Consider the following 16,642-nt stretch of genomic DNA (forward strand, 5'->3'; position numbering starts at 1 on the left):
GTGATTGTTTTACGTACAATTAAATGCCAACATACTAACTGCAATGGCAGATATAATGGAAGTTGATTCTGTTCAACTGGAAAACATAGGAAATACAAAAATTCTCATTGTATTAATACATGCATAACATGATTACAGGAACAGGCAAATAATTTTATCCATCTTACCTGCATCCACACTTGCCAATTTCCCATCACTAGCAAGTTGAAAAGTGTTACCATCCCATTGGGGTAGTCATTGAAGTTGAAGAGTAAGTAGCTTAATTTGTCAAGGGAATTTGGTAAGAAGCCGATTACAGGGGGGAAAAAGAACTTTAAATGTGAATTAGAGGCCTACAGAAACACTACCTTAACTGACATGTAGAGTAACATCATTACAGCTCAAATAAAGTATAATATATACTAAAAGGTGTCCAAAGGATACTCATCATCGCTGAGATCAGTTCCAGTGAGATTTGGGTTTCCAGCATTAACTATCCCACCAAAAATCTACAATGCTCAAAGGAAACAACATGATTTTATAATTTACAAGAAACCAAAATAAGGAAAAGAACAAACAAAGTTTGTTAAGGGCACTTCTGGCAATTAAACATCATGTCCTCATGTTCTATTAAGCATCTACAGTTGGCTGGCAGAACAAATTCACCATATAGATGTGAATCCAAAAGTGAGCATAGGTTATATTATCAAGAGAAGATGTAAATTATTATCTTGTTTTATGATCAAACCGTTAGTAACAACTCAAGCTATATCAAGCTAAAGAGAATAGGGATGAAATAATAAAAACAGGTCAGTGCAAATGCAGAAAGCAATCAATTACCTGTACGCCGAGCGAGCAATAGATGCACATGACACAAAATATGGTCCCGAGATATGGCATTAGACTTGGTATCAGGGTCAAAAATGTCGCAACAAAGGCACGATATTGTTGAACATGCATCAAAAGTCTAATCAATCTCAACATTCTTGCTATTAGGAGGTACCGAATCCTGCAGGAAAAAATCATGCATTTAGACAATTATCAAGAGCCTAACTTATCACATGAACAAGAAAAACTGGACCTCATATTTTTAAACCTGTTTATCAGCTAGTTAATTTTATGGATAACCCAAACAAAAGCATCTAATAGTTACATAAAAGAATCTTCAGGTCCCTTTTTTTAGGAATATACTATCTGAAGCAGCGCCTCCCATCTAGGTTTCACAGAGGCTGACTACTAACTCGCTATAAGACATGAGCTAAAGAGAACTTCTGTATGGCTTGATCTGTAAAGTGTTCGCCTCTCTTTCTCTCTCTCTCTCTCTCTCTCTCTATATATATATATATATATATGTATACTATCTGAAGCAGCGCATCACATCTAGGTTTCACAGAGGATGACTATTAACTCGCTATAAGACATGGCTAAAGATAAATTCTATATGGCTTGATCTGCAAAGCGTGCCTCCCTCACTCGCGCTCTCTCAAGCACTATGGAACTCAATGTGAACAATGCTAAATTATCAGTGGAGACAAGTGAAGATTATGAGTATCAATTCCAAGTTTCGGGAATTTTCTAAAAGGAAAGAAGTCAATAATGCATTTGATGCTAGATTGCCAAAAATTTGACTTTGTATTTATGTGCCTTATCACATCTAAGGGTCCCTAAACCAATTCTTTTCTAATTTATCAGAATGAAAAAAAAAGATCTGGAAAAAACAATTAATGCCATTAAAACATGCACTGGGAATCATACATGAAGTATTCTCACCATTCTCCATTGGAGAGGAAAGTCAACCCACGGGGGGAAAGAAAAGTTGTTGTTTCGCCAATAACTGCAATGAACAGAAGACGCTATTCTGCATTAAGGTTTTCCAATATAAGAAACAACACTTAAGTTTCAGCTAAAATTGTGTAGGAAAATTATTCTGCCAAATAAACTCAGTTGGATGCTAGAAAGATCCAACTAACAATTGCAAACCTGTTGGTCTATTTCATCTTATTAATGACTTCCACATTTTTCTTCCAGAAGCACTTATATGTGAGCAACTGAGTGCTCCCTCTATAAAGGCAAGCAGCTTTCGGCCATAGAAATTTGAAATCTGAGTATGTGCATGAAAAGTATTTATTGTTGCATTCTGGTTTATGAAATATACTGAAGGAAATAAAATTATTTTATTTGCACAACATTTTATTTGTTCCTTTCCTTCACATTTTTTGTCCTATACCCATCAAGTTCTTTACCATGTTATTCTTTTTCTTTCATAATACTTTTCACATTTGCCTAACAGTACACGAGGGAAGCCATAAACAGCTACATTAGTGATAAGCATAATGCATGCCTCAATGATATCAACACCATGCAAAGGTTAAATTTTATGGAAGTCTGGAAACTGCTGACCTAATTATAGTTGCACTGCCTGATCCTCTCTATAGTTGGCAACTCTATGATACAAATTCTTGCATTTGTTTAATTGCTTTTAGTGTAAACTATTATGCTGCCACTGCCTGTGATTATCAATAAGGCCCTGTTTGTTTGACAGGGAATGTCAGTTTTTTCTTGGGAATTTAATTGCCGGTATCAGTTTGGTTAGATAATTCCAAAATCGGGAAAGGAAAGAATCCCAAAAATTGGGAATATGCATAGAAAATCTGAGAATCTCAAATCTTGACATTATGATGCCATTTCCTTTCGTTTCCCATGGGAATCTGCAAATAAAAATATATTTCACCTAATATATTTAACAATATTTTATTTTATTAATAGTAAAATAATATATATTTCCATAAAAAGATGCATATATATAAATATGTGTTATATTTGTGTATAAATATGTATACATATAAAACTATAAGTACTGCAGACATCTTAGTGAAGTCATCTAACTATAATTTCCATTCCTTTGTCATATGTAGCAAACCAAAGATTTTGATTAATTTCCTATTAAATCACTAGTAGAATCGAAACATTTGTAATGGAATAAGATTTCTAGCAATCAAATTCCCTGTAATTTAATTCCAGATATCATATTCCTTTCCTGCCAAACAAACGGGTCCTAAAAGACATTCACTGTGATTGCTAATATTCCTGTTAAAACGTACTAAGAGGAGTTCACAAAGATAATCAAGTTAGTCATTTTACTTACCAATTACCCAAGTGATTATAAAGTCAAAGCGATTTTGTCCGTCCCTCCAATAGTTCACGAACCCATAAGCATACACTTTTAATGCCATTTCCAGAACATAGAGCCATCCTGTGGAATGAAATGCCGTTTATAGATTTCAGAGACGACAAAGTTTAAAATTATTGAGATTTTAATAATCTCAAAGAATGACAAAGAAAAAATTAAGCATTGAGCATAAACTCATGGAGAGATAATCCTCTACGTCAATAGTCCAACTTATATTCGAAATTAGCATAAAAAATTAACTTACTCTTTTATTAATATCAAATGAAAAATTAATTATAACCTAATCAAGGGATACATTACAAAGAAATAGAGGTATATATCTTATTGCTAATAGAGATAGATGAAGCATTATGATCACTTTAAAATGCAGGTTCTTATGTCTGACAATAAGTACAAAAATTGAGGCATTAGGGTGCTTTGTTATCTTGCATACTAGACACCATCTGGAGGAAAGAAATGCAATCAACATTAGCACATTACGTGAACTTCATTTTTCATTGAGTATGTGAAAAGAATGATTTTATATATTCTATCATTATTCAATAGGCTCACAACTACAATTGTAGAAGTAATGAAGCACACCCGAGAACGGAAAATAAAAAATAAAGTTTTTGGATAATAACTCATGGTGAGAAATCCAGGTATCTATTTCAATAATCTAACTCATATTCGAAATTATTAAAAGTTGAAAAAAAAATAACCTACTTTTACATCAACATGAAATTAGAATCTGACCAAGGTAGGACATTTAGTGGAAAAGACAATGGAAGCATATATCTCTTCTCTACAATAAGGTCTGTCATCATGGTCACCTTAAAACCAAGCACATTTTTATGTCCAACATTATGGTTGGAGATTGATGCCATATGCTCTGCTATTATTGTACATACTAAATATCATCTTGATGAGGGAGCAGTAAATACAGTCAACCATAGCCCAACATCTAGTGAACTTCATCTTTTTAAATTAATATTACATACTTTATCGATATTCATTATCTTCATCAAAGATAAAAATCTTAATGGATCAAAACAAATTTAATACATGAAATGCAATGTTTATAAACCTTCAAACATCAAACTTGCACTGGTTTTATCCTTCTCTACATCTCATTTTGTCCTTTTCTTGAAGTACAGAATTTGGCAATAATGTGAATGGCAGGTGATCAACACTAATGGACATTTTAAGAAATAACACCACTTGTCCCTGTGCCTGTGAAATATTCAATCAGATTATGCTTCGCAATTAACATTAAGGCTTCATAGCAGGCTGACACTCTGCTTTGATTAAGTTCACTGATGAAGAAACTTTAGTTTATAATTGTATGTCTGAAGCCAAATTTGTGGAAAGTACTTCCTGTTCTTGGATACTAACACATCTATTGAGTCGCATGCTATTGACCAGCATGTGCAAAATGATCATTTTGGTAGCAGTCTGCCTGTTTTAATCTGGAAAAAGACTTTTGAATATAAGAAACCACCTAATAAAGAGGACAATGTCATAAGAAGCGAGATCTTTTGCTATGTAATAGAGCAATGATATAGTTTGCGTTATGATGTCCCATTACGAGTTTATAGTTTGAACAACGTGTGTGTTATGAGCATGGGTATATGGGGTACCAAAATCCTAAGGGGTTACTGCATCTTTTATAACAACCATAATCAGAATAAGCAAAATTAAATTCAATTATGACATTAAGAAATAGTAGGAGATTGTGAAGTCTGACCAAATACAAACTCCACTTTTTGCCAAGCCTCTTGAGCAGAATTATTCTCTATATCAAGCTGCAGGGCAACAGAGAATAAAAATAAAATATCAGTAATTATAAAATATGTGATGTTGATAGATGTAAAGGTATTAATTGAAGCTTTTTGGACTGTTCTCTTATTTTCTCTATCATTCTTTCTCTCTTTATTCTTTTTATTTTGAGTTTGTTTATGTGGTCGTAGTGGTGGTGGAGGGCCGATCAACGGACACTCCCAAGTATCGATACACAATCCATAAAGGGATGGACATATTATTTCCTAAAAATGAAATTTCTCATGCACCTGTCAACCCATATGATGGAACGTAATAGTTATTCTATATAAAATACTGAAGCTGGTTTACAACTTTAAATACTTGATCTGGAACTCCGTTCCAGGTTGATGAAACTTTACAGGAAGCTCTCGATGAAATAATCAAGTTCCCTTGGTGAAAAATCAAAGGTTTATGCATTGCATAAGCAAATTTATCTAGGTTGAGCAGCATATTTGCCTAACTAGTTTTGGGACCAAGTATCCAGCAACATGTGCCAATGGTTCACTAGAAGTACGTCATGTAGATGAAGGTAAAAAAATGTTTTACCACTTTCTCCTTGTGGAGACAACATGGCTCCTATTGCTCAAACTGTTCCACCAGGAACGCCTATGTATGACTTGATTAGACATTTGAAGTTCCATTTGATTCATGAATCAATGCTTACAAGTATATATAGCATCCTCAAACAAGACCAAAATCCACAAAAACTTAACCATGGACATTGTTTCCTAATCCAACTAGGTTAATTATACTAGCCAAATCGATTGTAGAAGCAAAACTTAATTAGTTTATAAGTTGTGCACTAGAATTTTCTATTAAATTGGATTAATCATTCTCTCCTTTTACGTAGTTGGTACAAGAGTTTTCTGATGGATCTCGGTCAACAAATATTCTAAGGTTTCAATTCAAATAGCTATGGACTAAAATTATCAAAGAATGAATAAGCTAATAAACTTGGATTACCACAAATTCTAGAACATCATATCTCATTTGAGCTACTCTGAATAGCTCCAATTAAAATGTTATACATTAACCACAGCCACTGCCTGGTATCAATAAAATTCTTTAGCCACCAATAACAAGGGATATCTCATTTGATTGCTTAGAAAGAAAAGCATCCTAAGTGATGACAACCTACTAACACTACATGTGGTACATGCTAACAAAGCTGTGGGAGTGTAGGAGTTAGACAATAGTCACTCCCCCACTTGTGCTAATAGACTCGCATCATAATAAGATGTTGGTAGAGACAGTTAAGTGCATTGTCTTGCCAGTAGTATCAAGAATCTTGTTCCAAATCAACAAGTGGGAGTTGTTTATTTTTCTAAACAAAATTTGATTTAAACTACTCTTAATATTCAAGGTCAAGGTGGCAAGTACGAGGAAGCTATTTGGTAATTCAATCATGCTGGAGTTATTATCATATGGCAATATAGGTTTAGATTTTCAATACTAATGCTTGCTTGAGTTCAATTTTTGGTATTATTATTAAGTGAGAACTTGAGTTCTAAAGCGTTTGGTGAGATGTTCCTGTTAGCTTCAATGGGTGGTCACAAATTCCTGATCCTGGTCCTGGTTTGGACCCTGCTTGTGACACCATTAATTGTTAACATACATAAAAGTCCATACTTGGGGAAGTACGATTCAGAACTATTAGATTAACACTCATACCGTTGTCTCAATAACGACAGCAACAAAATTCATGATGAGAATGAAAGCTACAACGTAACCAAATTTGGGGCTTCGAACAAATTCTTTCAGCTTCTCAGATACATATGAGTGATAGAATGTTGGACAGCAGCTTTCAAAAATAGGTTCCTACAAAGACAAGCATAGTAAGTAGGATGTAGATCAAAAATCTTTGTTTTCTGGTGCATAGAAAGAGGACTTACGGAATCCTCTTTCTGAAATCTGAGTCCAATGGCATGGGACAGATCAGTAAATTCGTCCAAATTAATCTGCATAAAAAAAGCAGCAATAGCAATAATGCAAAAAAAAAAAAAATCAACATTTGATTAGAACAAATGTTTTGAGTTTTACATTGTGCGATAAAAATATAAGCTACTAGCTCTAGTGTTCAAATTATTGGAAATTCACACCTTTCACCATAGGGCAATGAGTGTTCAAAATTGTGCATCTCACAGAGCCAACACTTTCAAATACATCTTTGCTAATATATCATTTAGTCACTTCTCAGAAAAAAAAAATATGAGAAGTCGCACTTGGACGCACGATCTAATTTAGTCACTTCAATGGTCATAATTGATTGAACCAGGATGATGATAGCTCTAACAACATCCTAGAAATGCCAAGTTTCATTTCCATTTTTAGTGAGTATTTTTAACTTTCACATTCCAAATATGTACCTTTTTCCTATTACTTCCATTAAATTGGCACTTGTAACCTCAATATAGACAACAAGCAGACAAATCTTTTGAAGAACATGCGATAATTCATAAATTCTTCAATATATAGAAGAAGCCAATTGAAAGAACAAGTTAAATGCTGAAGACAATAGTAAACTTCCTTTTTACGTTATTGAATGCCTTAAATTGATTGCATTATTACAAAAGCAACTTCAAATGCATGTAGTCTGATTAATTCATTTAAGATCAGTGGCTCTCAAAGACTAACAAATCATAACTACGAAGGAGTTCTCTCCATTTTCCGGAAGACCAGAAAAATAGATTGTGCTATATGGAAAGCAGCTAAAGAGTACAAACTATAGCATGAGAATCAACAAATTCATGATAAATAGCATGAAAAGCAACAATATTCATGACATATGATTAAAAATAGTTGTGTAAATCCATTAACCATAAAGAGTCAATATCATGAATTAATTTTTTCAGACATCAAAAAGGGGCAGAAGGAGAATGTAAACAAAATATGCCAACAAATGAAAATAAAAGTAAGAAGCTACCTTGACGTCATGGCTGTCATCCAACTCATAGAATATCAATTCAAAATCCTCTCGTGATATCTTCGGCAATGTCCTTTATATGTTGGAAATAGAAGATGTTTCAATGTCCAAAAGATTGAATGGAGTAAAAAGAAAACTACATCCCAAATAGAACTACATATTGGGAAAAATAGCTACACGGAAGTAATTATTTATGCTCACACGAAACATAGAGGACGAGAATATCTTATCTAAGAAGGCATAGTCCATCAAAACTCTTATCCTAGCACTCTTCAAAGAACAGGATTGCTAAGTAACTATAAACATTTGTTAGAAGTTACCCACGCACTCATGATCTCCTTGCGCATGCCAAAACTATTTTAATGGGAACCTGTCCTTACATTTGCATTTAATCATTACAAATGCATTCTCAAGTTCTAAATTGAAAACTGCATGTCAAGTCTTTCAAATCCATAAAATGTATATTTCTTCATAATACCCTATACCGAAAAGGATATAAGTGTTATTCTTCTCAAATAGAGAAGTTCTATCACTCAATGGATGTTACATCTTTGCAAAATCATCCATATTACTCCAAAACCAACAATCAGGGAGAGAATGAACGTTTAAGACATAGTCTATGGGAGCTCGGAAATTTGACCAAGAATAAAAAACTAACAACTCAAATATTCGAGTCTCTTGCTTCCCTGACTTTCTACCTAGTCCTGATGCTTCTGTCATTGAAAATCAACGTAGTCACAATCCCTATCAACAACAAAGAGCTTATTGTTTATTAACGAAGGCAAAAACTCAAGGACATGAACAAGTGCAACTAGGGACTTACTATGAAGCTGAACCAAGTTCGACTCCAAAAGAAGCAACCAGGTAAGCACAACTTAGATGAATCTTCATCAGGAAGCAAAATTCACATGAAAGTGTTGAAAGGCTAAAAGCCCGTTTGGTTGCTAAAGAATTTTCACACAAGCCTATTGCATCAATTACCCAAAAACTCTTCGCTTCTATAGCAAAAATTAAAAACTACAAGGTACTTTCATCCATTGCAATGAATTAAGATTGGAACTTGCATCACTTGGACATAAAAATCGCTTTCTCAATGGGGATCTCATAGAAAAGTGTACATGGAGATTCCTTTAGGGTTCCAGAACCAGGAAAATACAAACAACGTTCGTCAAAGAAATAAAATCTCTAAGAAAACATGAATTGCATTATTGACGGGAATCAAGAACTTATTCACATAAGGCCTATGGATACAACAGAAGAAGAGCCTGTTTTTTTTTGGGGGGGTATCCAGAATTTTCAAAAAACAATGAAAGGACTGTGCTCTAAGCCTTCCTTTCCTTCAACGGTAACTGCAGCTAAGACTTCTTCCCAACCTTGAAGTTTGGATGCTTCATGTGTCTCGTCAGGGGTGTCAGTTCCTATATCATATTTTGAGGTATCTAAATAAAACACTTGGAAATGTCTTTATTTAAAAGACCAAGAAAAGGATCACTAAAGTATCCATTTATGTGGATTTGATAGAGATCGCTAAAGCATCCATTGATGCGGATTAGGTAGGGTCTACCATGGACCATGTTTCACCTATATGTGGTGAAACTTAGTCACTTGGCACAGAAGAAAATGGTGGTTGCTCATAGTAATGTTGAAGCTGACTTTCAAGCTAGCTCTGGTATATGCGAAACATATAGTCGACACGGATACTTATTGAACTGAAACTTCCAATATATGATTCTATCAACATGTGGTGTGATCACCAGGCTGCTATAAGCATTGGTTGAACCCTGTTAACCATAGAAAAATGAAGCATGTGGAAATAGATCAATACTTTATAAAAGACGATTGAAGAGGGGACATTTAGCTGTGCTTTTCTATGAGATGTATCTCATGTCACTCCGATCAAGTCTCGTAGTATTTGGTTGTCACAATAATTTTCTTATCCAGAAAAAAGAATATCTCAACTCTCGTCATACACTTTTATATCACATCCATCAAATATTCCAAAAAGAATCCCATCTCAACCAAACTCATTCCATCTCATTTTTCCTCATTGTGATGAGATGAAATAACAAGCAATCACAACCTCAGCATCTCCTACCTTGCAATGCAGACATTCTAACGAAGGCTCTACCTAAGACAAAGTTTGAAGAGATGAAATCCAAGATTGTCTTACTAATTATTTATAATCCAGCTGAGAGAGAGTGCTGAAAGTCTTGATTGATTTCTTTCTTAACTTGTAATATTACATCAAATTCAATTGATATGTTTCCTTGCTTTACCTTTTCCTGTTAAGGTTAGTGTATAGTTTCCTCTTTCCAGCATATTTTTTACATTCTTGTTTTTGATAAGTTACCTGATTATTTGCTGGATGTTTTTACCACCTCTGCAGCATATATATTCAGGGCTTAACTCTAAGCAAATCAATGTGAATGATTGAATTATTTTTCCCTCCAAAGTTCTCAACAAGTCTTGTGCATCACATCCTTAGTAAAGGTCCACCAATTCATTATAAATATAAAGGGATCAAGGACAATATTTTGTCCTGAAAGGATATCCAATCTAATTGTCCTTAACTGTTTGGGTTAATTTATATAGACGCAGCTCCAGTTGCTAGTAGGAGAGGCTGATCAGAAAAGACTTGTAGAGTTGTTGGGATTCAGCCACAAATTCACTATGGACCTTCGTACAATTAATTAATTGGCATGAGCGATTATATTCAAATTTCCCTTAAATTTTGCGTTTCTTAATATACTGATCTTGGCCTGTTGAAAATCCTGCAGCAACATAAAGTAGGTTAAAGCATTAAAGGGAGTGGATTTAGGTGTAAGGCTTCCAGGAAGGGAGGCAGGACTGCAGCAGCATCTGTGCGATGGAACATTATTTGAATATGTTATAACAATTTTTCTCTTACAAATTGCCACAACACTTGCTGACTGTTTATCCTCCAGCTAATTGTTTCTTGGAATCCAACAGTATCAAGGACCATCTTGTTTCTAGTTTGCAACTTCAAGGCCAAATGTGGCATAACTGAAACTTAAGGGATGAAAGTCAGACTTCTCCGGGAAAAAACTGTACCCAACATTCTATTTCACGGAAATCTAATTTGTTGCTTGCATGCATCATTCAACAATAAAACATTTTGCTCCTTCATCACTGATTTGAATAGTACTCCACTAGAAGAATTTTGACTATGAATCCCTAGCTAGTTGAGTACCCAGGGGATAGCACATGCCTTCTGAGAAGGATATAATGCAATGAGGTCAAAGAATACTGCAAAGCGAAGGTATATGTAATGTAAATTACATATACCATAAGAACATCATGGCTTTCTGTAGGAATTAATGTATCCGGGGTGGGCAATGTTCCTTATTTAAGAAATCAACTCTATTACTTTCAGACAAGTTTAAAAGTCCTTGTTCCAAGCAAAGAGTGAGGACAAGCTAGTGAACTTGGCAAACCTGAAGGGCCTATTCCTAATGACTGATCGTTTTGTTGTGAAACCTCAGTGCGCAAGAGTCATGCCCTTCAGAAATTTTTAAAGCTACCATTTCGGTTCTCATCTTTTCTGAGAATTTTATTTCAAACAAGCAAAAACTAAGTTCAGTTCTTAAATAATAAAGTATTGACCATCCACTTTGTTCTATAGTGACCAGGATGTACATCTAGTGCCAATACCTTCTCTATCTAGCTGTTCCTATCACCTAGGAAAGTGAATGTGACATAAAATGCAATTAGAAGAGCTAATGTTGTTTGGAGAACACTCCTTTTGATGTGTTTTTCTACGGTACATATAGAGGTTTAGATACATATAATGTGGGAATATGAATATATCTACAATGTCAATTGTCAATCAGAACCTCTGTCAGCTTTCTGATTCTTGTTAAGTTTCGTGCATTACAAAAATATTCATGCTCCTCCCATCGCAGGAAAACTGAGTTGAAATGATCCTGGTGGCAAAAACATTTCATAAGGGAAACTTCTCATGGAAAAGTAAACTATACCTGTATTTGTTCAGTTCTTCGAACAGGCGAATGCACTGATCTTTGTTAAGGTAACCAAGATTCTGCCAATTACCAAATATATGGAAAAGGGATCAGAATTCAAAATATAAATCAAGCAAGCTTGTAAATACACCTCCGTTTATTCATTATGACCTTCAGTTACATGAGATAAAATCCAATTCGGAATAGCAACAGCATTCATGTGTAAGATGTAAGAGATATTATGAATGGCTAAGAAAGTTTTGGTCACAACTAAATAAATACCCAATACTTTTCAACTCATGTGGTAAATATTGGGTGAATTAGGGGTGAATCAGAGGATGCTATCAACATATGAAATATAACATATATTAATAAAGTAAATTGAACGAGCTCAGATGTTTGACAATCTTTTCATGAAAGCACAGGAAAGATGAAGGATAACCAACACTTACATATGATGCAAGGGAGTGAAAACTATACTCACATTGTTATCAATCAGGTTAAATGCTTTCTTCAATATCCTGGTTCTTGTACGATCCTTCTCAGCAACTTGTTTTACTAGCTACAAAGCAAAATGGATATGTACTTTTCAAGTTTTCTGAAGTCAGATGATCCACATTTACAAGGTTATCAAGATATTTGTGGAAAAGAAAAATAAAATCACGATAGCATGCGTCTTCTAGATCTGGACTAAGATTTGGAGCCTGCACTACTCCTTTTAGGGGTCGCTAAATATAATTTCCAGCGTATAGTTACAATAAGAGAAATACTACCTCTATCCACATGCAAATGTTCTATTTGTTAAAGTAGTCAACCATCTTTTAGGATGCTTTATTTCCTCGAATACAATGTCAAATTATCTAATCTTATGATTAACTAATTATAGGTTTCCAAAATCTAATAACATAAATGTTTTAAATAATACCATTGATCATTATTGTTTGATATCTTATTCAAGTGCTTTCAAATAAATTAACTACTAATACATTCACTAAAATATTCAATAAAAGGATACCTCACTCTTAAAGCTATCGTATACAACGGCAAGGATCAAATTGGTCACAAAGTAAACACCTAACAGCACGTACAGGACAAAGAATAGGCAATACCAACGAGAGGCCCTACAAAAAAGAGCATACAACTAATACATGAGGAACACTAAGGAAATTTAAAACAATACCAAAAAATATAAGAAATTTTTTTATAACTGATTATAGCTTCATGAGATCCACCATACTTGCAACGCAGTCGGCGTTCATTTACACAAAAGTTCTCGAAAAAGATAGCAAATGGCATCCAAGATTCAAAGTTCACCACTTACTTATATGCAGGAATCCAGACATCTGGATTGTTGGAAGTGGTGAATAAAATGAACATTTGGTACAATGTTGCGCCATATGAAGTGAATATACTCTTTCCCTGTTCAGTATCTTCAAAAATGACATATGCCAACCAGCTAGAGAACAGAAGAAATAAAAGCCATAAAGCCTGCATTTTATCCGCCCATCAAAAGAAAAGAAAAAAAAACATTGAAAACGGTTACTTAAGTCATTGTTTGTAATTACTCCAAGATTTTAATAAAAAAATGAGAGATATATATTAAGTGAGTTTTGCAGCAGCAGACGTACCAGGACATTGAGATATGTGAGAAGCATTCCAACCAGGATGATGATGCTATCCCGTATGTCCCTAAAAATTGAAGAAATCTGCATCTTATCATAATTGGATTTGAAAAAGATAATGCAAACACAAGATATTCAATGCAGAGTGCATATCTTTCAGGATGATACAACAAATTATGCACTTCATATGTTTCAGCAGAAGTTCACTCAAGAAACTAAACGCAATAGTTCTCTTCCAATGTGGTCATGTAAAGAAAAATCTCAACGGTTATCCAGTAGCTGATTCATCACGACAAAATACTAAGCCCTGGTTTCCTCCTTTTTATCTCAACCATTTGTGAGCCAAAAAATTGAATCCATATTATCATTAACCAGTGTCCACCCTGAGATAGTAATTATTTTAAAACATAGATAGTAAAATGATGTCAACGGGTATTGTTTCCATAACTACTATATTTATAGATGTGCAAAGCTCCTAAATGATAACTAACCCATAAAGAACAGTCAAAAGTGCATGCTGCAAGGCAATGCAGAGTCATGTATCCTCAATAATACTGTCAGACAAACTATATCACTAAGATCCTTGAAGACCATATACTTTATTCCAATCAGCCTATAATTAGAGACCTTATTTCTTCAATATCCATTTTGCAAATAACAGATGGAACCCTCTGAAAAAATTTCCACGCGTTCACTCATACCTCCTCCAATCACAATCCATTTCTGCTGGGCACATCTATTTACATTGGCCCTCATGTGAGCAATTAAAAGTTGGGTCCAATTTTGACTTTTCACCAAATAAAAGCAAACTGATGACACACAAATAAACACATGACACACATGCAAACAGACATAACTGTAGACAGGCAGACACATACATGTGTGTGCAAGCACACACAAAGACAAACAGAAACATGTATAGACGTGCACACACTCATACACAGAGATCTTAATTGACGCAGTTAGCAGCTACAAATGGTACAATCTTTATTATCAGACAAAACTACACTTCACTTTACCGCATTACATAGATGCTTACTCTTCTAACAACTAGAAATCCACAATCTTATGCTACCCAACAACAGAATTCCAAATAAGAAACATTATTCACTTTATGCAGATGCATCACAGTTGGGTTTCTCTGTTGGAAAGGGAAAAAGAGAAAAGGAGATTTTATTGCATGAATAACTATGGGAACAAAAACAAGTTCCGTGCTCAATGTTGATGATCCACCCTATGGAAAATATAACTGCTTTTTCAAGCCACTAGTTCGGTCGAATATCCATTTCATCTAAAGGTTCAGAGACAAGAATCATTTAATATTTAATATCTCTGCATGCAATAGTTTTGTCAAAACTCACTCTTCATAAATGGTTTGTAGTGAGACTCCAATACAGGACTTTTTGTTTGGCGTGACTCCAATACCTTGTTGAATGACTATCTCATCGAAAGTTTAAGGCTAAAAGAAATATCTCTAAAAAGTTCCAATATGAATATTACATTTAAGTTCTACTATTTCACAACTTTCCAGGCATGAAGACTAGGAACCCATATAGCATAAAAGAGACCAAGCACCAGGAGACAACTGCAAGGTAGATGACACTGTTACCTGATGTTAAGAACAAAAAATACAACCCTGATGTAGGGCGCTATCCTGAATGGAAGAGTATAGAACACCACTGGAGAAAGATATATAGCGTAGATTGATAGATCAATAATCAATATTAACAACAAAAGCACCTGCAATTGAAATAAAGGGAAAAAAATGAGAAGATTAAGAGTCACAAATTTATATAATAATTTTCATTAATAAATAAACTAATAAGTTTCTATACTTCCGAATAATGCACTTTGGAAACAAGCCCGAGACTTTTTGCTATATGCATTTTCAGTATATAATGCCATAAGAGAACTATGACTATAATTTTCATTGCCAACTATAGAACGTAAGATGATTTTGAAGAACTGTCTGAAAGATGCATTCTGCCAATTTGAGGAGCATGTATGGACTAAGTCAATGAGAATGCTGGAATTGTTATTCACTATAACCTGATCATTGACTTTTAATTAGTAAAGTGGAGCTCAGACCAATATCATAGTTGAATGCTTGTGATGCTTGTAGTAAGTATCGCTCATAATAATTTTGGAATTTGATATCTTTTTAGTTACTGTGTGTGATTTGGAGGGACAAAACTGGAATGCCAATTAGCAAGTAGAAGAATAATGATCTTGTTTCCAATCCATTCTAGCATTTGTTGACTCATGGATGGAACTTTTTATACGCTAGGCACCTTGTAAGTTTGTTAACATATAGCATGCATCACTCACAACTTCAATTCAATAACAGCTCTTTGCTAGTGGAAACAAGAGTATCATGAGATCACATAAGAAATAGCCAGATTTGGGGTTCAGGACAGTCCTTTGCAATAGATTTTTTGAATTTGGAGGAGAAGTGGTGATCAGTAACAATGAAAAACTACCAGATAGTTTACAATCTTGTTTGTTCAGTTAATATACCACGTTTGCTTAATATTAATCTCAACGCTATACTTCCAGAAATGTTTTTAGTTGTTTAGACCTTTTATAATGAAAACAAGTCGGAAAACAAGGTTGCAACACTTCCAGAAGAAATTGAATAAGACTATCAGTGTACCAGATAGCAATTATTAGGAGGAAAACGTAAGGGAAAATAACAGAAATATTGTTATCATCTTATTCTGTATCAGAAAGGAAAATGCCGTCATTTATCACACTGGCATCAGTTCCCCCTAGGCTGCTTACTTTTGTAATTTCTTCTATCAAAAAAATCATGATCTCCACCGCAGATGTCATATTATGTCAAAAGTTTTCTTGTATCCTTTTCTTTTTCCAATTTTTTTTCTGAGAAGTCAAACAATAGAAACCTAACAGGCCCCAAAACTTAGGACAGCATTTATAGGAGAATGGAGAGAATATATATATATATATGTATGTATATAAAGGTTCGACATAGCATCATACAACAAAATGGTTTTCATTCTTTTCTCCAATTTAAAGAAATAAAGAAAAAGGAAAAGATCAATGCCCATTCATAAACACATGAAGATGCTCTAGTTTACCATTGCTTGAACAAGTGAGAGATCTGCTTATGCCTTAATCTTTTAAAGAA

General features: G+C 34.3%; 1 protein-coding gene across 1 annotated transcript in view; it reads right to left on the reverse strand.

Annotated features, from left to right (window-relative positions):
* Positions 1 to 16,642, reverse strand: part of TPC1 (two-pore channel 1) — a 29,334-nt gene that overhangs the window by 6,041 nt on the left and 6,651 nt on the right. The window contains exons 5-19 of the mRNA XM_088884011.1: positions 15,104 to 15,234; positions 13,501 to 13,561; positions 13,194 to 13,360; positions 12,888 to 12,993; positions 12,357 to 12,434; positions 11,891 to 11,952; positions 7,893 to 7,965; positions 6,862 to 6,927; positions 6,641 to 6,787; positions 4,896 to 4,953; positions 3,125 to 3,232; positions 1,750 to 1,813; positions 820 to 988; positions 424 to 488; positions 168 to 258 (exon numbers count right to left, since the gene is read on the reverse strand). Of these exons, the coding sequence (XP_088740137.1) occupies positions 168 to 258; positions 424 to 488; positions 820 to 988; positions 1,750 to 1,813; positions 3,125 to 3,232; positions 4,896 to 4,953; positions 6,641 to 6,787; positions 6,862 to 6,927; positions 7,893 to 7,965; positions 11,891 to 11,952; positions 12,357 to 12,434; positions 12,888 to 12,993; positions 13,194 to 13,360; positions 13,501 to 13,561; positions 15,104 to 15,234 (1,446 nt within the window). The remainder of the gene's footprint in view (positions 1 to 167; positions 259 to 423; positions 489 to 819; positions 989 to 1,749; positions 1,814 to 3,124; positions 3,233 to 4,895; positions 4,954 to 6,640; positions 6,788 to 6,861; positions 6,928 to 7,892; positions 7,966 to 11,890; positions 11,953 to 12,356; positions 12,435 to 12,887; positions 12,994 to 13,193; positions 13,361 to 13,500; positions 13,562 to 15,103; positions 15,235 to 16,642) is intronic.

Source organism: Sesamum indicum, linkage group LG8, assembly GCF_026168435.1.
Source record: "Sesamum indicum cultivar Baizhima isolate 11 linkage group LG8, ASM2616843v1, whole genome shotgun sequence".
In the NCBI taxonomy this organism is placed as follows: domain Eukaryota; kingdom Viridiplantae; phylum Streptophyta; class Magnoliopsida; order Lamiales; family Pedaliaceae; genus Sesamum; species Sesamum indicum.